The sequence below is a fragment of the Muntiacus reevesi genome, chromosome 21 (genome assembly GCF_963930625.1).
Source record: "Muntiacus reevesi chromosome 21, mMunRee1.1, whole genome shotgun sequence".
NCBI classification, from domain to species: domain Eukaryota; kingdom Metazoa; phylum Chordata; class Mammalia; order Artiodactyla; family Cervidae; genus Muntiacus; species Muntiacus reevesi.
In genome coordinates this window covers 29071366-29098453 of record NC_089269.1, presented here as the reverse complement: position 1 = coordinate 29098453, position 27088 = coordinate 29071366, and the positions used below count along the sequence as shown (strand labels likewise).

Below are 27088 nucleotides of genomic sequence, written 5' to 3'. Positions count from 1 at the left end.
AAAAAAGCAAACAAACCCCAAATCAAAACCCTCACCATTTAAGTCAAGGTAAATCAAAGGTAAAAAAGAAAAAAAATTTCAATAGGTAAGGTAAAAGTATAAACAGAATAAAAATAGATTGCAATATAAATAATATGTTTTGTCTCCTGAATTTTTACATGGTCTTATTGAGATGTATTAACACACCAGAGTTAAAGTATACAACTCAGTATTTTTTGATATCTTTGTGGAGTTATACAATCATCACCAGGATCTGGTTTTAAAATATTTCCTCATCCCAAAGTAAAACCCTGGGCTCTTGAGCATCTACTCCATTCCCCTAACTTTAGCCCTTTGCAGCCACTAATCTGCTCTGTATGAATGCGCCTCTTGCTTTCATGTGAATGAAGTCATGCAATATGTGACCTTTTATGTCTGGCTTTTTTCACTCAGCGTGGTGCTTTTGAGGTTCAGCCAAGTTGTAGTATGCATCTTTGTTTCTTTTTATTAGAGTAGAATTCCATTGTATAGATGTATCACATACATTTGTTTAGTCGTTTACCAGCTAATTTGTCTTTGAGTTCCACTTTTGGCCATTATGAATAATGGTGTCATGAACACTTTTGTCCACATCGACATATATTTTAATTTCTCTTGATGTATACTTAGGAATTGTTGAATTAAACTCTTAATGTTTGGGTGAATTACCAAAGTGTTTTTCAGAGAGGTTACACAATTTTATGCTCCTATAGCAATATTTGAAGATTTTAGTTTCTCTCACATCTTCAACAACTCTTGTTATCCTGACTTTTTGATTGTAGCCATTCTAGTGAGTATGCATGGTATGTTACTGTGATTTTAATTTACATTTCTTTAATGACTATTTTGAACCTTTCATGTATGTACTGAGCATTTGTATACCTTCTTTAGCAAAATGTCTGCTCAAATTCTTTGCCCATTTTTAAACTGAGTTGTCTTCTTAGTATAGTCTTATAAGAGTTCTGTACATGTTGTGTGCAGATGCTTTATCAGATGTATGATTTGTCAATATTTTCTCCCAAGCTGTGTGATTTTTTTACTTTCTTATTGATGTTACTTGAAGCACAAGAAAATTTAATTTTGAACTTTTCTTCTAAATTTAAATCAATTATCTTTATATTCTTGGAGCTGAATATTATCCAGCAATACCCAAAAAGTATATAATTTTAATTATTACATAGTAATTAATTAATTAATTAATAATTAATAACTTTATAGTAAAAATGAATGGATCTTAAGAAATAGATTGATATTTTAATATATGCTATAAATGTCCAATTCCATGCATTATTGAATATCAATCTACCCGCTATTATTTCACAATGAAAAATGTTTTCATCACATGATGGTCGCTGCAATGAAAACAATAGCTGGCATAAAAATATCCATATTATTCATGTTAGAGATTGTTAGCCTTTGTATATGTGTTTGTGTCTGTGTGTCTGTGTTTTGTGAAGAAACAGATAATGTGCTTTCTTCTGCCTGATTCACTTAGTGTCAAGTTTTCATTCATGCTCAAGATCTCTTTATTATAGCCTCTAAAATTCCATAAGGATGATAAATGAGCACAACTTTTCATAGCCCCCTGTTTGTTAATAGATCTTGTATGTTGTGTAAGTAATAGTCATTTGACCTAGGGATATCTAGAAAATTTTTGTTTTAATTATAATATTAGAATTATATCAATTATAATTGACTAGAAAGAATTATATTAATTAGAAAATATTTATAATTATGTCTATGTTATTGTTTTTGTTGGTGGTGGTATTGTTTTTGTGGTAGTAGAAGAGTAAGTTTGAAAAAAAGGATGTTACCTGCTTAGAATGAAGATTTCTTTAGGTTAATAACTTATTTCACCTATTTCCATCAATTTCCTCAATAAAAGAAGCTGAGAGCAGAAAACTGGTTATTTTTCATCAGTTCTTAATCAATAATGTTTGAATTATAAAACACAATGAAGAGAATTATCCCAGGGTCTTCTTGATAATAAATCCATTGAGTAAACATAGTTCAGTAAGCATTTTTTGAGGACCAGTTTTGGAGTAAATGTTGGAAAACACTATATAAAGAGACACAAATCTACTTGAGAAAAACACGGAACTTCTTAATGATGGTACACAGGGATAAAAGTCGTAACTGATATATATATATATATATATGTGTGTGTATATATATATATATACACATTTTATAAACAGAGGCTTCCATCAAAGAAGAAGTAATTAACTCTGTCCTCAGGTGTCAGAAACATCATTATTGCTTTTCTACATCTATATGGGGAAATATGGAGGCATTATTGTATTAGAACAGAAGAAACTGAATTAACATTTAAGGCTCTTTAGTCCAGTTAGAGACCCTGGTGACTCGGAGGTAAAGAATCCACCTGCCAATGCAGGAGATGCAGCTTTGATCCCTGGGTCGGGCAGATCCCCTGGTGAAGGAAATGGCAACCCACTCCAGTATTCTTGCCTGGGAAATCCAATGGACAGAAGGAGCCTGGCGAGCTACAGTCCACGGGGTTGCAAAGAGTCGGACATGACTTAGCAAACAGATTGCCAGCCCAGGCTGGATGCATGAGACAAGTGCTCAGGGCCGGTGCACTGGGAAGACCCAGAGGCATGGGATGGGGAGGGAGGCGGGAGGGGGGATCGGGATGGGGAATACATGTAAATCCATGGCTGATTCATGTCAATGTATGGCAAAAAACAGTTCAATATTGTAAAGTAATTAGCCTCCAACTAATAAAAATAAAGGAAAAAAAAAAAGATTCCTTAAGAAAAAGAAAAAAAAGAATAACAACGGTAGATTGTAAAAGGAAATCAATGGAGACAGATTGAACAATGTTTCCAGGATCCTACATCTATGTATAGGTAAAAATGGGATTAGAGTTTCCTTTTGTAGACCTGCTCTTTGTTTTTCTCTTTAAACCGTAGACAAATATTTAGTTGGAAGAAATACCTTTTAATAATGGAATTGAACATAGGACCTTGGACAGAGCATGTTGTTGCTCCCTAAATTAGACCAGTCAAATGTTTGGTCTGAGAGCACAAAACTGAGTAGTGCTTTAACAAAAAGTAAAAATAAATTTTGTTTTAAGAGTAGCTATGATTATTGAAGGTGGCATTGTTTCTAATTTTATTTTTCGTATAATTTCACATTGACTTATTTTGTTTTGGGCGCACAATGGTTTCTATTTTTCTGCTCCCATGAAGGGACATAATGACCTCATCATTTTTCCAGTGGCACAGAAAGGGTATTACCTGCCATGCCTCTTCCATCTTTCTGTAGCTTTGGCTCAATACAAAACTATTCAATAATAAAGCCAAGGAAATGCTTGTATTTTTAACACCAGATTTTTCCTCATTCTCCCCTGAAAAAAGTGTTCTCTGCTTTATTCTGAGTTTTAATGGGTTGCTTTTTTAAGCTGCTTCTAAATGTAGGGATGATTTGGGTAAAGAATCAAAGTCATTATGTTTATGAAATTAATCACTTTAAAAGTCACAGAGTTTAAAAGAGTCAATCAAAGTAGCTCAGAATTGTAGGTCAGTAGTCTGGGTTCTTCCAGGAGAGGGATCTTGTCATATTCATCTTTATATCCCAAGAAACGTGTTATTACTAGTCTACATATCTCTCCCTCATGAACTTGAGTTTTGTGAGTTCAAAGTTCAAGTTGTCACTTCTGTTTTTCTCAGAGCAGAACATTTATTGTGAAATTCTTTTTCAATAACTGTCCATTGAATGATCAAATCTGTTGTCTTCATACATTTTAATTTTTTTTATTTTAAGAAAGTGTTTGACTATATCACAAATTCTCCATAAATTTGTATTTACACATAAGGTAAGTATATATTTGACAAGTAAACTTAATGAAATAAAGTTAGACTGGAGAGCAGATCTGTGGCCAAAGAAATTATAACCAAATATTTCATGTCATATTTTCAACTTGCTAAATGTGTATGTTCTTCGAGTTGTCACATTGTTAGTACTTAAGTTTCAGGCATGTTGATGTTTGAGGAAAGAAATATATTCCCCAGCCCATGTATTTCAATTAGGGGTCAGCTGATGTAGTTTATCAATAGTTGACAGGATCCTGTTACCAAACACATAGGATGTTTGGACTGGAAAAACTATGTGTCTACCCCTACATGTCTAATCTCAAACCAACAAAATTTAGCAAAGGCTACTTTCTAAACTGACTGCTCTTATAACGAGGGTGGGTAAAAATGATGAAAACGACTGTTTCACAAAGAAAGTAGCAATAAATCTCTTACTTTAAAGTCATTATTCTAGTTTGTGTGTGAGAGTGTTTTGTTTTCATTCAAGGACAAGAATTACAGGTCTCTTGGCCCTTAAACGTCACAGCTCCTGGAGTTGAAAGGGTGCTTTGGTGAACTAGAATCTCAGAACTCGGTTAAACCCAGATCTGTTACTCAGCAGGCTAGACCCACCAAAGGAAATTCACTCTGAATTTTCAGTATAAACGGAATTTTTACAATTGAAATAATAGATATTAAGTGTCTTGCTTTAACCTTTTAATGAATGTGCAGATTTGGGGGCCACGAATGTACTCCCTTTTTTTTAGTATATCCCTTACATAACAATGGTCTATCATTGTGCAACTCTAAAACTTGAAAGGTGCTTTATTATTTGTGTAAATTAAGTAAACTGAGACTCAAAACGTTTAAAAAGCTAAACCATCACTCAGTTGAGATCTTATAACCTGAATATCGAGACTCTCTTCCCATGTTCCTAATACTCTTTTTTTCAGATTTCAGAAAATGCCGATTTTTAAAAATTTAATAAACCCATGGTTTTTGTGGCCAAACTCTGATTATGGAGATGGTTTGTGTGTGTGTGAGTGCTCAGTCATGTCCCACTCTTTGCAACCCCATGTTCTGTGGCCCACCAGGCTCCTCTGTCCGTGGGATTTTCCCATAGACAGAGTGAGAATACTGGAGTGAGTTGCCATTTCCTCCTCCAGGGGATCTTCCTGACCCAGGGATCGAACCCTCATTCTCCTGCATCTCCTGAATTGCAGGCAGATTCTTTACCACTGAGCCACCTAGGAATCCCATCACAATTATAATAGACTCTAAAAGAAAATCTTCCTTCTTTTAATTAGAATGTTAATAAAACTAGTGACAAGCATATGGTTTAACTTGAAAGTGATCACTCGTCAAAAGGTTCACCAAAATCAGTGGTGTAGAACACATGTTCGTTAAAATCTCACCTGTTTTTAAACACGTTGCAGCATTTTCATTTTTGCTTTCACCTGTAACAACAAATTTTCCTTCTGAAAAGAATGTAGAGCATGTATGTATAGCAACCACCCAAAATCAAGTTAAAGTATTTAGCTAATAAGTAGGCCATTAGAACAGTGAAGGCAGTGAGCAAAGCAATGTGCAGTAAACATTAGCTTCATAAAGTCCTAAAACACTTAATTAATGAAAACCAAACATGGATAAAACCAATTTACCCTGATTTACAGACTCCCTTCATCTGGAAACAGCTGCTTAATGTTCTTCTTAAAAACACAGCTTGCTTCTTTCAGTATTAACAAGCTATTATTGTGAGTTATGTCTTTCTTTCAGTATATAAATTCCCTTAAAGTGAATGCAGAAAAGTTTATAAAATGCAAGCTTGATGTTGTTTTAACATATGCCGCAGGGATTTTTTTGAACATTGACAGTTATGATGAAAGGCATCTCTCCTTGGCTCTCATAAATTTAGCTTTTTGCATTTTAGTTTCCTTGTTTTATAATGTCAAGAGAACTTCTGCTTTTCGATAAATATGTACTTTGGTATGAACACAAACTGGTAGCATGGATGAGCATTCAGAGATTGTGAGCTTTGGTATCAGAACTGAGCTTACTTTTCTTTGACATAGCCTCATACAAGTGTAGTACTAATTCCACAAATCTTTAAGAGTTAGAAAAGCTGTCATGTGGGTGAAGGAATTCTTACTTGTTGAGACTCATCTGTGAAACCGGAATTTGCTATACTTAGAAACACACATGCTCACGCAAATCCAACTTTATGGATTTTTCTAGCATGAACATTCTACATACCAAAAACATAGCCCTTTGTCTTGCTGTATTTTTATTGAGGTTCTGTGTTTGTACATTTTCTGTCTTCACTTAAAAAAATATTTTAAAATGCTGCAACTAATAAAGAAATGCCAGAAGTTATTACATGAAAGAGTATCATTTGTGTTACTATGTGTTAACAGTTGGATACAGACATATTTAAAAAACTGAAATAGCCATTTCCATCATCACCGTCTTTATTTTCTCTCTTTTCTCAGCCTTCCTAAAATAGGGTTACTCCATCTCATCTCCATTGAATTTTACATTTTATTTGACAATGAAATATGTCAAGCTAAAGACTTCTTAGAATATGGCTATTAAACTATAGTGTATGGAATATTAATTGAAGAAGGTGCTGTGATAGTTATATTTAAGTCAAGCATTTCTAAAAATTAGCAGAACATTCAAATGTTGAAAAAGCGAAAAGTCCCTTTCTCCCTGAAATGAAGCAGTGATAAAACTCCAATAAAAAGTGTTCAATAAATGTAAAACAAGAACTTGTTTTTTGATTTTTGATATTAGTTTTCAGGTTCAGATTTTCAGATTTTTATTAAAAACAGCTCTTTATCCTCCGTACCTCAAGTGAATGAGAGAATCAAGAAAACTGTTAAATTGTGCTAACAGTGTGACTGTTAGAGAATCCTGAAGTTGTTAACTTAATAAATGTCTTATTTAATATTTGTTAATCACTATAAATTTTTCATATGCTTTTGAAACAGGAGCTCTAGCTCCACAACTCTGAGTCTTTTTTATATGCTTCCTCCAGCCACAGGAATTTTACACGTGCTGTTCCTACTTTTCTTCCTCTGTACAAATCTTACTTTCCATGCAGATCTCAGCACTTGTTCCTTTTCTGGGAAACTGTCTCCCTGATCAATCAAGTTCCTCTCCACTCTAGGCTTTCTTATCTGCTAGTACATCTCATTCATAACATCATAACAAACATCATATTTGTTTGTTATGAATGTAACTTCCCCATTGTTTGAGTGATCATGAGGTAATTTCCACCTTCTACCTGAACCCTATGTACCAGGAGGCCAGGGACTGACCCTCCTTTCATTCTCCATTTTTATCCTCAGAGTTTAACAGAATAACTGACACCTCTTAATAGGAACTCAGAAAATATTTGAGTGAGTAAAGGTATTAGTGAATGAACAAGGGGTGATAATGGAGATTCCTGACAAATAGCACACTACATATAAAACCACAAAAGTGAAAATTGTGGAATACAGTAGAAGGACAAACAGATAAATGACAAAACTAGAAATATTGACAAGCCTTTGTGCTAATCCAAAGAATTTTAATTAATTGAGTATCTTAGCTACTATGAAGTGTTTTAAACAAGGCAGGGTGTGGTTCCACTCTTCATTTTGGAAGTAACAACTTGAAAGCATATGAACTCAGAACTGAAAGAGGATATTGGAAGCAGGGTGATGAATTAGAAAGACATGGCATCGCTTGGACACTTCTATTTGGTTTCAAAAGCTTTTTGCTTTGTCTTGTAGGTTGATCGCCAACCCCAGTTTATTCAAGGCTACCGAGTGATGTACCGTCAGACTTCAGGCCTGCAGGCTACAACAACATGGCAGAATTTAGATGCCAAAGTCCCAACTGAGAGAAGTGCTGTCTTAGTCAATCTGAAAAAGGGAGTGACTTACGAAATTAAAGTCCGACCATATTTTAATGAGTTCCAAGGAATGGATAGTGAATCTAAAACAGTTCGTACTACTGAAGAAGGTCAGTATTTGGATTTCTAACATGAACCATCCTTAAACCATAATGAAATCAACTTCTGTTGAAGTTCTAGTTTTATCATCTTCCTTAGAAGAATACCAATAGAGAATTCTAAAAGTCAACCTGAGAAGTGTCGTTTTTCTCCTTTTATTCTGAGAAGTCCATAGAATCTAACAACTCAAAAATTGTTAGTGCAGGTTTGTGCCTGACGCACAGTGAGGCCAAACATACCAAAATGTCGGAGTTTGGAGCAAAGAAAGGTTTATTGCAGGGCTGTGCAAGGAGATGGGTGGCTTATGCCTTAAAAAGCCCTGACCGCCTCCAAAGTTTTCAGCAAAGCATAAAGCCAGATATGGGTAGTGGGAAGTCGAAGGGTCTATGATCAGTTCATACACAGTTCTCTTATTGGCTGATGGTGAGGTAATAGGGTGGAATCACAGGGGTTAATAATATCAGTCTTTAGACTCCAGTAGCCCTGGGGCTGTGTGCTCATGGTCATCGAGCAGTTAACATCTTCCATTTTGTGGGGGCTTTTCCACATCTGTAAAACAACTCAGGAAATGTGCATCAAATACTGCTATCTAGGTACTTCGGAGAGGGGGACTAAAGCAGAGGATAAGGGGGAAGACATGTCCCAGGAAGGCACCATAGGGTCCTGTTTGATTACAAACTGGTATTCAAGTAGTTTGAATTTTTCTTAAGGGAACATTAGCTTCAACTCTTGTTTGCCTATACACTGGAATTTGATTATAATATTTTCCCTTTTTGTTTTCACACATGGCTTTAGCTCATTTGGCTTCATTAAAGGACAGACTAATGGAAAGTCAAGTACAAAGGCTATTCTTTGTCACTTCTCTGTTTTTGGTGTAGTAAAGCATGACATTCCCTTTTATAAACCTCCTTCCCTATGAGCTCTGCCAGTCAGATTCATCATTTCTAATCCGGAAGGCCGTTTGAATGTTTGCAATAGCATTCTTTTTAATGATATCTCCTCTCCATTTCCCCTTGGTAACTTTTCTTGCTGCAGATAGTTTAAAATCAATCTGCGATGGACATAAAATTAATATAGTCTCAACTAGTCCATTTTCTGGAGAAGGCAATGGCACCCCACTCCAGTACTCTCGCCTGGAAAATCCCATGGATGGAGGAGACTGGTAGGCTGCGGTCCATGGGGTCTCTAAGAGTCGGACACGACTGAGCGACTTCACTTTCACTTTACACTTTCACACATTGGAGAAGGAAATGGCAACCCACTCCAGTGTTCTTGCCTGGCGAATCCCAGGGATAGGGGAGCCTCTGGGCTGCCGTCTATGGGGTCGCACGGAGTCGGACACGACTGAAGTGACTTAGCAGTAGCAGCAGCAGTCCATTTTCTAGTGTCCCCTTTCCTAAACTAGAAGTTGGCAATGAATGGTATCATCAAAGTACAAAACGTCATATGCAAAGTATAATAAATCCCCACCTTTTCTGCTTCTCTGCTAATTTTATGTATCCTGCAAGTAAAAAGCCTTTTCTCTAAACATATTTTATATAAATCAGTATAAAAGCAGCCTTAAGAAAATACGTGTAGATTGTTCATGCTAACATACAGATATACATCTCCAACCAAAGAGCCTTTAAATTATATATATCTTATAATTAGCAACACAGAGAAAGGTTATCTTCACTTCGGTTTACAGTGTGATATACTGACATGGGAGAAGTGCATAGTTTTAAAGGCATCATTAATTGACCTTTAGGATTTATAAAGAAAAGATTACTAAAAATTAATAATAGGATCTTTGTCTCCCATTAAATTTTGCTTTATGTGGAAAATGTATAAAACTAATGAGTGGGGTGGGTAAATTTCATACAAACTGTTATGTTTGAAGCACACTTCCAAAATCAATTTCACTGCAGTTAGACTTTTCCTCCAGAATAGACATTTGTCACCGTTAGATTTACGTTCATCTCCTCTATCTGTGGCTTCTGAAGGGAACAAATGGGACTCAGCCGGGCTGTGTCTGGGAACGATGAGTGGGTTCTTTCACATCTGTGTAATAATTGACCTGTCAGGAAGTAGGCACCGTGTTCTCGCCACTCCAGCAGTAAGGGAAATGAGAAACCAGTTCTCCAAAGTGTTACTTTTCAATGTAGCCTACTTAATGACTACAAAACCAGTAGGCAGACAGTTGGGTTTATGTCTTTGTGCCGCATTTCAGACTGGCATTATCACATAGAGGAGTAATAAAGAGCAGTATTGTGGTAACTTCTCTGTGTGTGTTTTCTACACTGAGCTTACTTCAATGAAATGTGTTGTCATAATTTATCAAACATGGGAAACTTTATTGGTAAGCTTTTAAATATCTTTTATGATTAAAGTGTACACATTTTCAAAGAACTAAATTATGTAGTTATGAAAACATTAATCTTACATGTAAAAATTCTTTCTTACCTCAAAATTATATAACCTTTGCTTCAAAGGGTTAGTGCTTTGATTTGCTTTTTCAACTTTTGGCTTAAACTCAGAATTATACTGAGAATTGATGTTTTCCAGGAAAATTAGTATGACTTAGCTCTCAAATACACTGGATAAGAGATACTACTACTGTCCAAAACCAAGAATTATTTCTTATTCATCTTTTCTTAGTATAATTATAATTAGTTATGGGAAAAACCATAAAGGAAGAGAACTGTAGGAAATTAAAATCTGTCCATTTCACATTTGATCCAACATGAACCGTTTTCATTAATATCTTCAGAGTTCCTTGCCCATCAATGTAAAATAAATTTCAAATCTTAAATTATGAATCAGTTTACAACAATCAGTTATGTTTCTCATTATGAAAACAAAACTGTCTTTTCTCTGTGTTAGTGAAATTTTTAGCTATGTTTTTGTTTTTATGTATTAAACGCAAACCAAAACAATACAAAAAGATAGTCAGTAATGCTACTACTCAGAAATGACTGGTGAAATTTTGAAATGCAACGTCTCAGAATACTTTTGATAGCAGTGTTTTTTTTGTTGTTATTGTTTTGCTTGTTTGTTTTTCAAAAGAGGAGTCTATTAGAGTCAGAAAAGTCAATGTTCTAAAATCAGACATACCTGGTTCAAGTTCTCGCTCACTGTTTGAATTAGATAAGTCTATTATAGTAGGCTTCCTTTTCCTTATCTGTAAAACTAAGCTTATCTGTAAAACTAAGATGAGTTGTTTTTTGTTTCCTGTGATTTTTTTTCGTGAGAATTTTATTTTTATTGTGAAAATTAAATCTTACTCTTACCTCTGTTCTGGGCATATGGGAGACACTCATTCGAATGTTAACTGTTAAATTTATTGTTGAGGACATATTACCATAGCTGTTTTATTTGCTTTAAATCTATCCATTATATTTAAAGGATCATTTTTAAACACTCGCTGTTAATTCAGAACTACTAGAAACAAGAACCTCTTGCATCTTCTCTTTATATTCATATTCTGTAGCAGCATTAATGCACATTAAGACTTATAGTTTGTGTTTATTCTAATGACTTCTTCTGCAGCCCCAAGTGCTCCTCCACAATCTGTCACTGTGCTGACTGTTGGAAGCCACAATAGCACAAGTATTAGTGTTTCCTGGGATCCTCCTCCTCCAGACCATCAGAATGGAATTATCCAGGAATACAAGGTAAGGCCTGGATGAAGAAGGAAGGTTCACGGATAAAAGTTCCCAGGGAAGTCTCAGGGTCATGTGGATGGGGAGTATTTCTGGTGGCCCTCTTACTGAGCTTGAGTGTAAAGAAATATATGTTTGTGCGACTCATAAAGAAGCAAATGCACAGAATTCATAGAACTTAAATCCAGGCTCACAAATAGCACAGACTCAGTTGGACAAGTAAACCATACTAGTGCAGTGGTTATTATATATATATATATATATATATATATATATATATATATATATATATATATATATATATAGAATGTGGTTGTAGAACCGCAGGAATTTACAGAGATGGAGTATAGGGTAGATAGTGAAGCCCTATCCCGGAAACTGTCTTCATCTTTGTTAGATTTCTATGTAATGGGATTATGTTGTTTAGCTGCTAAGTGTTGTTCCTCCAACTCTTTGCAATCCCATAGACTGTAGCCAGCCAGGCTCCTCTGTTCATGAAATTCTACAGGCAAGAATACCAGAGTGGGTTACCAGTTCCTTCTCCAGGGAATTTTTCCAACCCAGGGATGGAACTCTCACCTCCTGCATTGACAAGCATTGGCAGACTTTTGCAGGTGGATTCTTTGCCACTGAGCTACCGGGGAAGACCACAGGCCTTAGAGCAGCTATTTTTAAAATATTTTCTCATTAAAAGATGCTTTGCGGGTTTGTACTGTTGGGATGGAGATAGGAAGTACCATCTCCCACTCTAAATTCTGCTTTTGCCAAGTTATTGAGGTTCTGGAAAATATTTCACTTAAGAGCTGTGTGCTTAGGGGCTCAGTTGTGTCTGACTCTCTGTGACCCTATGGACCCCTCCAGGCTCCTCTGTCCATGGGGATTCTCCAGGCAAGAATACTGGAGTGGTTGCCATGACCTCCTCTAGGGGACCTTCCCAACCCAAGGATTGAACCCAGGTCTCCCACATTACAGGGGAATTCTTTACCATCTCAGCCACCAGGGATTCCTAATCCAGGGATTGAATTCGCATCTCCTGCATTGGCAGGCGATTCTTTACCACTAAGCCATCAGGGAGCCATTGAAAAAACAAATTTTAGAAAGTTTTCATTTTTCAACTGATGAATTTGTTGCTATTTAGAAACAGAATATATCCATTGTTTCTTCACCATCATTTGAGAGACATCATTTGAGAAACACAAGTTGTCTAACTTTGAGAAATGATTCTGATTAATTGTGATATGATTAGATCACATGGGAGAGTAAAACATATCATTAAACCTTGTAAAAATTCAAAACTGTGGTTTTTTTGCCATTAATAAGTATCTGTAGAATTCTGACAATAACATACTAAGTACATTTATTAGAAAAGAAAATTAGACACTCTACGTCACCCCAGAAATTCATACTTGGTATGTGAAATTAAGCTGAATAATTTTATTCAAAGCATTATTACTTCTAGGAAAAAAAATTGTTGAAGTACAGTTTTCCTAAGTTAATGGTTAAGTTACTGAAGCAAATGGACTAAATTTGCATAAGAATTTATTTTAAAATTATTCCCATCACTTTATAAAGAAATGTGTCTAAGAAAATAAGAGTAAGTGCTTTTATAATAGCATAATTACATAAATTCTGAAATTTTATAAGCATTAAGACACATTCATACTGGATGAAGCACAATCTGGAATCAAGATTACCAGGAGAAATATCAATAACCTCAGATATGCAGATGACACCACCCTTATGGCAGAAAGTGAAGAAGAACTGAAGATTCTCTTGATGAAAGTGAAAGAGGAGAGTCAAAAAGTTGGCTTAAAGCTCAACATTCAGAAAACTAAGATCATGGCATCTGGTCCCATCACTTCATGGCAAATAGATGGGGAAACAGTGGAAACAGTAGCTGACTTTATTTTTTGAGGCTCCAAAATCACTGCAGATGGTGACAGCAGCCATGAAATTAAAAGACGCTTACTCCTTGGAAGGAAAGTTATGATCAACCTAGACAGCATATTAAAAAGCAGAGACATTACTTTGTCAACAAAGGTTCATCTAGTCAAGGCTATGGTTTTTCCAGTAGTCATGTATGGATGTGAGAGTTGGACTATAAAGAAAGCTGAGCACCGAAGAATTGTGCTTTTAAACTGTGGTGTTGGAGAAGACTCTTGAGAGTCCCTTGGACTGCAAGGAGATCCAACAAGTCCATCCTAAAGGAGATCAGTCCTAAGTGTTCATTGGAAGGACTGATGTTGAAGCTGAAACTGAAATACTTTAGTCACCTCATGCGAAGAGCTGACTCATTTGAAAAGACCCTGATGTTGGGAAAGATTGAAGGCAGGAGGAGAAGGGGACAACAGAGGATGCGATGGTTAGATGGCATCCCTGACTCAATGGACATGAGTTTGGGTAAACTCCGGGAGTTGGTGATGGACAGGGAGGCCTGGCGTGCTGTGGTTCATGGGGTCGCAAAGAGTCAGGCATGACTGAGCTACTGAACTGAACTAAGACACATTGTTTTAAAAGCAAAGAATTTAAGAAATCTCCACACTGTTTTCCATAGTGGCTGTACTAGTTTGCATTCCCACCAACAGTGTAAGAGGGTTCCCTTTTCTCCACACCCTCTCCAGCATTTATTGCTTGTAGACTTTTGGATAGCAGCCATCCTGACTGGCGTGTAATGGTACCTCATTGTGGTGGAGATTTCTTAAAAAACTGGAAATAGAACTGCCATATGACCCAGCAATACCACTTCTGGGCATACACACTGAGGAATCCAGATCTGAAAGAGACACGTGCACCCCAGTGTTCATCGCAGCACTGTTTATAATAGCCAGGACATGGAAGCAACCTAGACGCCCATCAGCAGATGAATGGATAAGGAAGCTGTGGTACATATACACCATGGAATATTACTCAGCCGTTAAAAAGAATTCATTTGAATCAGTTCTAATGAGATGGATGAAACTGGAGCCCATTATACAGAGTGAAGTAAGCCAGAAAGATAAAGAACATTACAGTATACTAACACATATATATGGAATTTAGATAGATGGTGGCGATAACCCTATATGCAAAACAGAAAAAGAGACACAGAAGTACAGAACAGACTTTTGAACTCTGGGGGAGAACGTGAGGGTGGGATATTTCGAAAGAACAGCATGTATATTATCTATGGTGAAACGGACCACCAGCCCAGGTGGGATGCATGAGTCAGGTGCTCGGGCCTGGTGCACTGGGAGGACCCAGAGGAGTCGGGTGGAGAGGGAGGTGGGAGGGGGGATCGGGATGGGGAATACGTGTAACTCTATGGCTGATTCATGTCAATGTATGACAAAACCCACTGAAATGTTGTAAAGTGATTGGCCTCCAACTAATAAAATAATATTAAAAAAAAAGCAAAGAATTATCTACCTTGGTGTGTGTGTCTGTGCTTTAATTTGTTTAGGATTTTACTTTTGTATCATCTAGGACTAAATATCTTCAAATTCCACTTATTTAAATATTTATTTTTTTCACAACATGGTAATTTTTCATAAGTTGTAAATTTTCTCACTCATAGGAGTTTGTCCTGTTTTGGTACAAATGTGTATATTTTGGTAACATTTAATATTCTTGCATTAGTAACTTAGGTTTCATAGACTAAAAGAAGTCTGAAATTCAAGGTCATTATGTTAATTTAGAGAAAAAGTATCATTAATTTACCTATTTCAGAAACAAATTGTAAATGTTCCTCCTTGTGTCTCCCCATGCAGATTATAAATTCTATATGATAGAAATAGAAATAAGTGTACACAGAATTTTTTACAACATATTTTACAAGCAGATTTTCATATCCCAAAAGAAAATGTGGCTTTAAATTTAATTCTTATTGGAAGTGCAAGCCTAGCATCCCTCACAGCAGTGTTTAAAGACTTCCCACCACTCCGTTCATTCTCATGCATGTGTATTTGTGTGTAGATATGTTTTGATCAATATTAAGATTTATTACTGTCAATGTAAATATTGACTTTAATTTTATCTCAGTCAATATCTATAACTTTAGTCAGTTAATCTTGTTAACTACTTCTGTGTAAGTTAATATTTTCTTAAATGAAATACAAATTACTTAGATATGCACCTATGTACTTTGGATACTACAACACATAATCACCATATTTTAATATATTATATGCATAGTAAATCTTGATAAATGAATTAACCAGAGGAATTTATGCATTTTAATCCATACCTAAATACTGTTTGCAACCAAGGACAATTGTCCAGACTTTGCAGAGGTGTTGAAGTCGAATCCTAGTTCTGTGAGCATTCAGTGTGTGGGGTATTTTGGGGTTTTTTTTGGCCACTCCTAATAACATGCAGGATTTTAGTTTCCTGACCAGGATCAAACCCATGCCCCTGAATCCCCAGTAGTAACATGGACTCAACCACTGGACCACCAAAGAAGTCCCGAGTATTCAGTGTTCCTTGTAAAATACAAAGGAATGCTGCATACTTTTACTTTCTTTTATTTTTCCTTTTGTAGACACACGTACAAACACACATGTGCACACATGCACACACACAAATATACATTATATATATATATATAAATAGACTAAATTAGGCATTCAAAAATGTGATTTACAAATAAGCCTAGAAAATAGACTGGTCACTACTAAAAAATTTAATCAATTATAATGAACTAATTATCAGAAAAGATAATTTTATATTCTTTTGATATTCACTTTACATTTCTATAGATCTGGTGTCTGGGGAATGAAACACGATTCCACATCAACAAAACTGTGGATGCAGCCATTCGATCTGTAATCATTGGTGGATTATTCCCAGGTATTCAGTACCGGGTAGAGGTTGCAGCTAGTACCAGTGCGGGAGTTGGAGTAAAAAGTGAGCCACAGCCAATAATAATTGGTGAGTACCAATCTGTATAATCTGTGCTTTAGAATCAGTCAACTGGTAACAAGGTGGGTTATTTTTTTGAATCTACATCCCAAAGGTGGGTATTTGGTAAATAATGAGTAATATGATACACACATCATATAAGCAAATAATTATGACTAGAGTTTCTAACAAAAAAAGTTTAGCAATTGTTCGTGCTCTTTGATATCCACAAACTTCTTAAAATCATAACGATTAAGAGTTTAAATGCTGAGAGTTGGTTTGAAAATTATTTTTAATCAATAGTTTCATTTGTAATTTTGATGCCTTTGAAATATAGTAGGAAATGAGGCAGTTATTGAAGGAGGGGTGTTACGTTTCACATTTATATGCTTTCTCTTAACCAGAGAAATGTCAAAAATTAAACAGAAACAGCCCCCAAAAAACTTTGTAATCCAAATAAACTATCCCAAAGAAGAAATCTCTGTTCAGTCTACTATCATCATTATAGAAAATTGCTCCCTATCACCATGGATTATGTTTCACTTTTCTTGAAATATATATAAATGGAATTGTACAGAATATAGTATTTTGTGTCTGACTTCCTTCACTAAATGTAATATTTTTGAGATTCTCACATATATGTATTATGCAATTCATACATTTTGTTTCTGAGCAGTATTCAATGTGTGAACATATCATATTTTGTTTCTCTGTTTTTCTCTTGAGAGAATGTGTAAGTCTTTTTGAGGATATATGTTTATATTTCTTGTGGAGAATGACCTAGAAGTAGAATTTCTGGGTAATAGCACTGATGTATTTGAGTTTATAAGAAAAGTAAATATTTATTTATATTGTATAATTTTGTACTCTCACTCTGAAAGAATATGACTCCTAATTTTTCTACATCCTCACTGACATTTGATATTGCCATCTGTCATTATAGTCACTGCAGTGAGTTTAAGAGTCCCCTCACTGTCATTTTAACTTCAGTTTTCTGTGATGACTAATGATGTTGGGCAACTTCATGTGTGCTTATTGACCATTCCCATATTTTCTTTTGTAAAATTTCTTTCCTTTTTAAAAATGGTGCCCTTTGTCTTTTGTTACTGATTAAGAGAAGTTTTTGTTCATTTTTGATATGTTTGCTCTCATAGATTTATTTGCAAATATTTTTTCCCAGTTTATGGCTTTCTCATTCCTTTTCTTAATATTATCTTTTGGATGAGCAAAACTTTTAAATGTATGTAATGTATAATTTATAAAATTTTATTTCATGTTTAGTGCTTTCTAAGAAACTGTGTCCTATATTTAGAGAGCAAATATTTTTTTCCAGAAGCTTTACAGTTTTAGATTGTATGCTTAGATCTATAATTTGTCTTAAAGAAATTGCATGTGGTTTGAGGGTTGAGGTTTATTTGTTTCCATATGTAAAATTAAAATACCTAGGCATCTTTCACTGAAAAAGCTTTCCTTTCCCCAGTTAGTTTTATATGTGTGCATCTATTCCGGATTCTCTATGTCATTCCATATCTTTATATGTCTTCATAAGCCAAATTACTCTGTCTTGATTACTAATAGCTTATAGAAAGTCTTGGAGTCAAATAATGTGAATACTACATCCTTTTCTTCTCCAAAATTGTTTTCACTGTTCCAGACCTTTTGTTTTTCCATATACTTTTCAAATCAGCATGTTAGTTTCTACAAAATTATATTGGAATTGTGATTGAAAATGCAGTGAATCTATACACCAAACTGAAAAGGTTAACTATTTTAATAGCCTTTGTTTCTCTTTGAGAACATGATATACCTCTCCATTATATATCTTTATTTTCCTCAACAATATCTTGTAGTTTTCAGTGTATAACCTTAACATATGTTTTGTTAAAATTTTTCTGGAATATTTAATGTTTTTTTATACTATTATTAATGGATTTATAAAATTTCATTTTTCAACTATTTTATGTTATATGAAAATTTAATTTTATGTGTTTTCCTTTTATCTTATGACCTTACTAACTTCTTCATTTATCTGTTTTAATAGTTTAATATTTTTTCTGAGTGATTTCAGATAACCATATGTTTTCTTCTTATTTGTGTTAATACAGTAAATTCTAGTGAATAGATTCAAAGGTAAATAAACTTGTATTCCTGGGATAAATCCCACCTGGTCAGGACTTACATTATGCTTTTCACAGATGCTCCTGGACCTGATTTACTAGCATTTGTAAAGGATTTGCATCTACGTTCATGAGAAATAGTGATCGGTAGTTTTCTTCCAATGTCTTTGTCAGGTTTTGAATCAGGAATGCTAGCTTTAATGAGTCTGAAAATATTCCCTCCTCCTCTACATTCTGTAATAGTTTTGGTAGACCTGGTACTGTTTCTTCCTTAAATGCTTTTAGAATTCAGTGATGATATCTGTGCCTAGAGTTTTCTCTGTCAATTATTTTTATCATTATGAATTTATATTTATTCAATTTTTTCTTCCCTGTTGCATGTGGTAAATGGAGTTTTCGTGTTTGACCATCAATGAAATTGTCTAATCTGTCTAAATTGTTGAATTTATTATGAAATGTTTATTTGCACTATCTCCTTATTTTTGTAATACCTTTAACTGTAATGTTTGAAGGATGAACAGTAATGACTTCTCTTTTGTTCTTAAATACTGTGGATTGATGCTCTCTCTATTCTCCTTTTTCATTGCCCACCTACCCTCTCTCTCTTTTCACCCTCTCTCCAATTTGAATCTTGATAAGGATCTATCAATTTTATTAATATGTTCAACGTACAAAGTTTTGGCTTTGTTAGTTTTATTTATTTGTTTTCTAATTAAGTAATTTCTGATATTCTTTCTTCTGTTTACTTTAATGTTGATTCTTAAGATTGAAATGATTGAGAATAAATCAATGATTTGGGTATTTATTGTGAATATTTAAAGTTTAAATTTTCCTCTGAACACTTATTCAGATGATTTTACAAATTTGATGTGTTGTGTTTCCACTTATCATAAAGTTGAAAACATTTTTTAGTTTCTGTAAAAATTGTTGATTTTTGCAGAAGTTATTTGGATATGGGTTATTAAATTTATAAATGCTTTACTATTTTCCATATAGCTTTTTGTTGATTTCTAATTTAATTTCACTGAGATCAGAAAGTATATTTTGCATGAATTTAGCTTTTTAAATATTTTATTTTATAGCCCAGAATTTCACCTTAGTTAATGTTCCTTGTACATTTATTTTTTTTCTTTTATTTTTTTCCTTGTACATTTAAAAAATAGGTTCATTTTTATTTTTTTAATTTGGAATGGAATGTTCTAAAAATATTAGTCAAATCAGTTGGTAGTATTATTCAGGTCCTTACTTATTTTCTGTTTATTTATTTTTTTAATAAATAAGAAAGCCTAAAAATTCAGTATAATTATAAATTTGTATATTTCTCCTTTTTGTTTGTAAGTTTTTATTTCATGTATTTTGCTACTCTGTTTTAACTAAGTGCATATTAGTATTGTTGTCTTATAAGTTGAAAAACTTATACTTTTTCATTATGAAGTGCCCCACATTATTTCCTAGTAAGATTCTTTGTCTTGGAACTTAATTTCTGATGATAGTACAGCCTTATAAGTCTTTGTGTTTTTTTAATTTTTTCTGTCCTTTAAACTCCTATATCTCTGCATCTAATGTACATTTCTATTATTTAAATTACATATTGTTCAGCTTTAGTTTTTATCCAATATGAAAATCTCTTGCTTTTAATTTGGAGTATTTGTTATCATGTTTTGTAGCTTAGAAATGCCCTTTTCGTCTTTGTTTTTTTTTTTTATTGAATTTGTTCTTATTTTTCCAAATTTGCTAATTTCTTTAGGATGAATAAGATAACTTTCTGTAGAATATTTTATACTAACTATTGAACTATTAAGTATACTTATTTTTGCAATGATTGCTCTAGGACTGGCCTATATTGTATCTTAGAAAATATTATTTCATCTCCTCCCTTTCAAGCTTGTTTGCTATTGGTTTACCTTTTACTTCTATACATGTAATGAAACCCAATAGAAATTTCTGACTTTCTTCACTCTGTATGACAGATCTAGGTCCATCCAAGTCTCTACAAATGACCCAATTTCATTCATTTTAATGGTTGAGTAATTTTCTATTTATATCTGTATCATATCTTCTTTATCCATCCATTGATAGACATTTAGGTTGCTTCCATATCCTGATCATTGTTAATAGTACTACAATGAACATTGGAGGACGTGTCTTTTTTACTATGGATTTCTCAGGGTATATGTCCGGTAGTGGGATTGCTGGATTGTGTGGTAGTTCTATTTTTAGTGTTTTAGGGAACCTTTATATTATTCTCCATAGTGGATGTGTCAATCTGCTCTATAGCTCAGGGAATAGCTGATACAGCTATTACTAGGGTTATGCTATATAGCTTGATGTTTTGTAGTTAACTAGATGGGTGGACTGGGACGGTGGGGAGGGAAGGAGTTCAAAGAGGAGTTCAAAGGGAGGAGATATATGTATACATATGACAGATTCACTTCATTGTACAACAGAAACTAACACAACACTTAAAACAACTATTCAGTTCAGTTCAGTCACTCAGTCATGTCCAACTTTCTGCAAGCCCATGAACTGCAACATGTAAGGCCTTTCTGTCCATCACCAACTTCCGGAGTTTACCGAAACTCATGTCCATTGAGTCAGTGACGCCATCCAACCATCTCATCCTCTGTCATCCCCTTCTCCTCCTGCCTTCAGTCTTTCCCAGCATCAGGGTCTTTTCAAATGAGTCAGTTCTTTGCATCAGGTAGCCAAAGTATTGAAGTTTCAACTTCAGCATCAGTCCTTCCAATGGATATTCAGGACTGATTTCCTTTAGGGTGGACTGGTTGAATCTCCTTGCTTTCCAAGGGAGTCTCAAGCATCTTCTCCAACACCATATTTCAAAAGCAAAAATTCTTTGGCCCTCAGCTTTATAGTCCAACTCTCACATCCAACACGACTACTGGAAAAAACAGCTTTGACTAGATGGACCTTTGTTGGTAAACTAATATCTCTGCTGTTTAATATGCTGTCTAGGTTGGTCATAACTTTTCTTCCAAGGAGCAGGCATCTTTTAATTTCATGACTGCAGTCACCATCTGCAGTTATTTTGGAGCCCAAGAAAATAAAATCAGCTCCTGTTTCCACTGCTTCCCCATCTATTTGCCATGAAGTGATGGGACTGAATGCCATGATCTTAGTTTTCTGAATGTTGAGCTTTAAGCCAACTTTTTCACTCTCCTCTTTCACTTTCATCAAGAGGCTCTTTAGTTCTTCTTCACTTTCTGCCATGAGAGTGGTATCATCTATATAAATGAGGTTACTGATATTACTCCCAGCAATATTGATTCCAGCATGTGCTTCATCCATTCCAGCATATCTCATGATGTACTTACTCTGCATATAAGTTAAACAAGCAGGATGGCAACATACACCCTTGACATGCTCCTTTCCCAATTTGGAACCAGCCTGTTGTTCCATGTCCAGTTCTAACTCTTACTTCTTGATCTTAATACAGATTTTTCAGGAGGCAGGTCAGGTGGTCTGGTATTTCCATCTTATCTCTTGAAGAATTTTCCACAGTTTGTTGTGATCCACACAGTCAAAGGATCTGGCGTAGTCAATAAAGCAGAAGTAGATGTTTTCCTGAGACTCTCTTGCTTTTCCGTCGATTCAGCGGATGTTGCCAATTTGATCTCTGGTTCCTCTGCCTTTTCTAAATCCAGCTTGAAAATCTGGAAGTTCACAGTTCACGTACTGTTGAAACCTGGCTTGGAGAATTTTGAGCATTACTTTGCTAGCGTGTGAGATGAGAGCAATTGTGCGGTAGTTTGAGCATTCTTTGGCATAGCCTTTCTTTGCAAGTGGAATGAAAACTGACATTTTCCAGTCCTGTGGCCACTGCTGAGTTTTCCAAATTAGTTCACATTATTGAGTGCAGCACTTTCACAGCATCATCTTTTAAGATTTAAATAGCTCAACTAGAATTCCATCACCTCCACTAGGTTTGTCCGTAGAGATGCTTCCTAAGGTCTGTTTGGCTTCAGACTCCAGGATGTCTGGCTCTAGGTGAGTGATCACACCATCATGATTATCTGGGTCATGAAGATCTTTTTTGTGCAGTTCTTCTGTGTATTCTTGCCACCTCTTCTTAATATCTTCTGCTTCTGTTAGGTCCATACCATTTCTGTCCTTTATTGAGCCCATCTTTGCATGAAATGTTCCCTTGATATCTCTAATTTTCTTGAAGAGACCTCTTGTTTTTCCCATTCTATTGTTTTCTTCTATTTCTTTGCACTGATCCCTGAGGAAGGCTTTCTTATCTCTCCTTGCTATTCTTTGGAACTCTGCATTCAAATCGGTATATCTTTCCTTTCCTCCTTTGCCTTTCGCTTCTCTTTTTTTCTCATCTATTTGTAAGGCCTCCTCAGACAACAATTTTGCCTTTTTGCATTTCTTTTTCTTGGGGATGGTCTTGATCCCTGCCTCCTGTACAATGTCACGAACCTTTGTCCATAGTGCTTCAGGCCCTCTATCAGATCTAATCCCTTGAATCTATTTGTTGCTTCCACTGTATATTCATAAGGGATTTGATTTAGGTCGTACCTGAATGGTCTAGTGGTTTTTCATACTTTCTTCAATTTCAATCTGAATAATTTAAAAAGATGCACAAAGTATTATTATTGATTTGACTTTAAACAATCTTTCAAATAAAACTAAGAAATAATATTTTGTATTACTCATGTTCCTGGGTTTCATTATCTCTTTAACTCAGGAATGTTATTCAGCTATTTTGGGCTTCCTTTCACTGCACCACATTTTAGAAATTATCATCAGATAGAAAGCTGTGAATATATTAGAATTTTTCTGATTTATGTCCCTGTTCTGATAATTCTGTGCTTTAATTGCACGTATTTTGCCTAGGCTTTTACTAGTTCATGGTGGAATTGCATGTCCCACTCCTTTTATTCCTACATAGGCAGGAATGAAAGCATACTGTGAATTATTCACTTTAAATAATACACTTTTCATTTGTTCTCTTTTGAATTTTTTCATTTCCCTCTGAAATTTTCCATATGTTCATTCATAAACTCTATTGTTTTAAGTTATTGAACATATTGTAATGACTGTTTGAAAGTCCTTTTCCTCTAATTTAAATATCCATGGTATCTCGTGGTCTGTTTCTATTGATTACTATTCCTCTTGATCTTAGGTCATTGTTTCTTCTTTTTTTGTTGTTGCTTTGATTGTTATTATTATTTTGTTTGTTTTTGCATACCTGGCAATTTTGTACTATGTGTTGGACATTGTATATAACAGACTATACAATTCTGTGATCTTCTGAAGAGTGTTGGTTTTTTACCTAGAGGCACTTAGGTTACTAGCTGATCATCTTACTCTTGTGGTGGCTTTTTTTTACATTTTGCTAGTATGGACTATTTGTCTTTTGACAATATTCTTTAGGTCAAACCTCAGTTTATTTATTTATTTTACTTCTAAGGCATGGAGCCCTCGAGCTTTCAGTGAAAAGCCTAATATGTTTGTCTGATCTGCCTAACTTGATGGAATTTAGACTTTTCCATATCTGCTGTGAGACAGTCTGATCAGCCTCTTCAGCCTTTTACCTTTTGAGTTTCACAAGATCCTTTAAAGTGTCCTTCTACATCATAGTTCGTAGTTCAGTCTAGGACTGAGGGAGAATTTATGCACATATTTGAGAACATTACCCTCCTTTCTCTCCTTTTTCACGTGGTCTCTCCCTTAATTTTTAGTCACACTGGCTGCTGTGAATACTGCCCTCTGACATCTACAAATAAAATCGTAATTTTCAGCTTGGGCTCTAGTTCCCTAGCCCTACATGGATTGAACTGTCTTAACGGGCTAGAAAGCCTCATAAATGCAGATTTTTTTTTTTCCTGAGTGGTTTTATTCTTTCAAAAGGCAAATCCCTTCAGTTCACCCTAATTTTATTTGTCATTGTCTTTAGCTTGTTAAATATTCTTCTTAGAGTTTATATATTTTAGAAATACTTGTCCAGAGTTTGATACAAACAAATGTGCCATTCCCATGCTTTTCTGTTTATTTTCAGAAATGATGCATATAGAGCATACTATCAAAATCTGGGAAATGTTACTTATTACAAAGCCATTTATTGTAAATGAGGAGATTTAACATTCAGTCATGTGCTTCCCAGGTGGCTCAGTGATGAAGAGTCCACCTGCCAATGCAGGAGATGCAGGAAATATGGTTTCAATCCCATGGTAGGAAAGATTCCCTAGAGGAGGAAATGGCATCACACTCCAGCATCTTGGTTGTAAAATCGCAAGGACAGAGGAGCCTGGAAGGCTCCAGTCCGTGGGGTTGAACAGAGTTGGACACAACTGAGCACATGTGCATGAAATATTCAATCATGATGTTAAATTTTTTTAGATTCTCCAAGTGTTCTTTCTTTTACATAATAAAAGCATTAAAAAAAGTTATAGCATTAACTTTTCTTTAAATTGTATTCCCTTTCTTAATTAGTCATACAGACTGAATTAATTTCTTAACCTAAGGGAAGCCTATAATCTTGGCTCTTCTGAGATTTTCTAAAGTAAATTGGAATAAGAAAGAAATACAGATACACCCAAAAGGATTTCACAGATTTAGATTTAGATATGCATTCTTGTTTCTACATGTTTTCTGAGTAATATTTAGAATATGTTATTAAGAAATAAAGCAGTAAGTTTTCACTTAAAAAATTTGAAACATATTTGAAAGGCTTCCCTGGTGGCTCAGATGGTAAAGAATCTGCCTGTAAGGCAAAAGACCCAGGTTCAATCCCTGGGATGGGAAGATCCCCTGGAGACAATAATGGCAACCCACTCCAGTATTCTTGCCTGGAGAATCCCAGGGACAGAGGAGCCTGGTGGGCTACAGTCCATGAGTTCACAAAGAGTCAGACACAACTGAGCAACTAGCATACTTCAAAAAGTGTAGTTTTCTATGACAGCTCCTTGATAAGTAAGCAGAGCATTTTTTTCACTGCCCCTCTAGCATATGCATATAAAAAGTTTGACTGAATGTAATTTTTCTAAATCAAAAGTCAGTAGGATTATCAAACATCTGTATTTCCCTTTCATGGTTTCTTTTTTTTTTCTATTATCTTTGCTAATAAATAAATACTCTTGTATTATTTTAAAAAGATTTAGTGATCAAGTGGATAATGAGTACCTTGTAATTTATATATCATACAACTTTTCAGATTTTATTTGAAATAAAAAATAAAATAATAAGTAATATTTCTATCTCCTCTTTATATGCATAGAATATACCTTATCCAAGATCTAATTATAGAAAATAGAACTGTACCACTTGAAATAAATTAAAAACACAAACACCACACACACAGACACAGTTCAATTTGAAAAAGACTATTTGTCCTCGAAAGATTTATTTCTTTTTAATATCTTCTGTTGTACTGTTTAATTGTTTCTTTAATTACTCCCACATATCTACCTTAACATCTTGTCTGAATCTTATCTACACAACTGTTATTCCTTAGTTGAAAAGTGATTTAGTGATGGCTAATCTCCTCTTCTCTTTCAATTTATGCTTTCCCTATTGTCTACTCAGTACTGGAAACAGCACTTGAAGTGACTCAAACTCTTCTTCATTTCCCCTTTGCTTTAATTAAATCATGTATTGGCATTTGGTGTAATTTATGGCTGATAATTTTAGATTTGTCTTATGCCAGACAATGTACTGTTTCATCTATTCCTTGTCAGCTTAGCTTTTATTCCAGAAAGCTACATTAAAAGGATCTTTAATTAAAATATTATATAAATATAATAAACAGCCTCACCCAGGCTTGACAGTAATATTGTTCGTCTGCCATTTCTGCTGTTAAAGTGACTTTTACATCAAAATATCCATAATTGTTTGCAACTGCACACACAATAAAGCAACCAAATATATTTACATATATAAGCATCAGACAGCCATGTCATATACTAAACTTATATTGACTTAAAAGTCTCAATCATCTTGCTTAATAATATAACTTGTTTCTGTAATCATTTGGCCATTTCACGCTTACCTTACATAGTTGGTAATAATATGTGGAACAGCTGCAAACTTTCACAGTAATAGGTACAATCGAATCTGATGTGTCTAATTAATTTTTAGTCCAACAAATTAGTTTTGTTCTTCATTACTCTCCAATGGGAGGAAGACATTATATTTCATTATATTTTTTTTTTGTCTGAAAGAGCAGCACACTGTCACAGGTCACACGCATCCCATGTCTGTGCTCTAATTAGTTCAACTGACAACATTGTTTGAAAAATACTACTTGTACAAGAAACGCTAATACACCTTGGGCAACATAAATATTCCACTATATTCAGTATGCTGCTTTATGACACTTTGACACAAATGAAGGACAGATTTTCTTTTCTGATTGTGCTATAAGGTGTTCTCTTTTTAGTAATAGCTAATGTTTAGCACAGTCAACATATATGAATATGAGCTCATTTTAAATACATTTTAGACTATGTTTATATGTATAATGAGTAAAAGCAGATAGATTAGGAAAATGAACCAGGTTTTCCACACAGGTAAAGGTGATTTTTGAATCTGGAAATTAACACAAAAGAAACTTGAGAAATGAAATACTGGACTATATCAAAATTGGACAGTAGAATATTG

General features: G+C 34.7%; 1 protein-coding gene across 7 annotated transcripts in view; it reads left to right on the top strand.

Annotated features, from left to right (window-relative positions):
• The window catches only part of ROBO2 (roundabout guidance receptor 2), a 655957-nt gene that overhangs the window by 562523 nt on the left and 66346 nt on the right, over window positions 1–27088 (top strand). For all 7 annotated transcript variants that reach the window (XM_065913481.1, XM_065913477.1, XM_065913480.1 and 4 more), the window contains exons 15-17: window positions 7610–7841; window positions 11359–11483; window positions 16205–16376. In XM_065913481.1, coding sequence (XP_065769553.1) covers window positions 7610–7841; window positions 11359–11483; window positions 16205–16376 — 529 coding nt within the window. The remainder of the gene's footprint in view (window positions 1–7609; window positions 7842–11358; window positions 11484–16204; window positions 16377–27088) is intronic.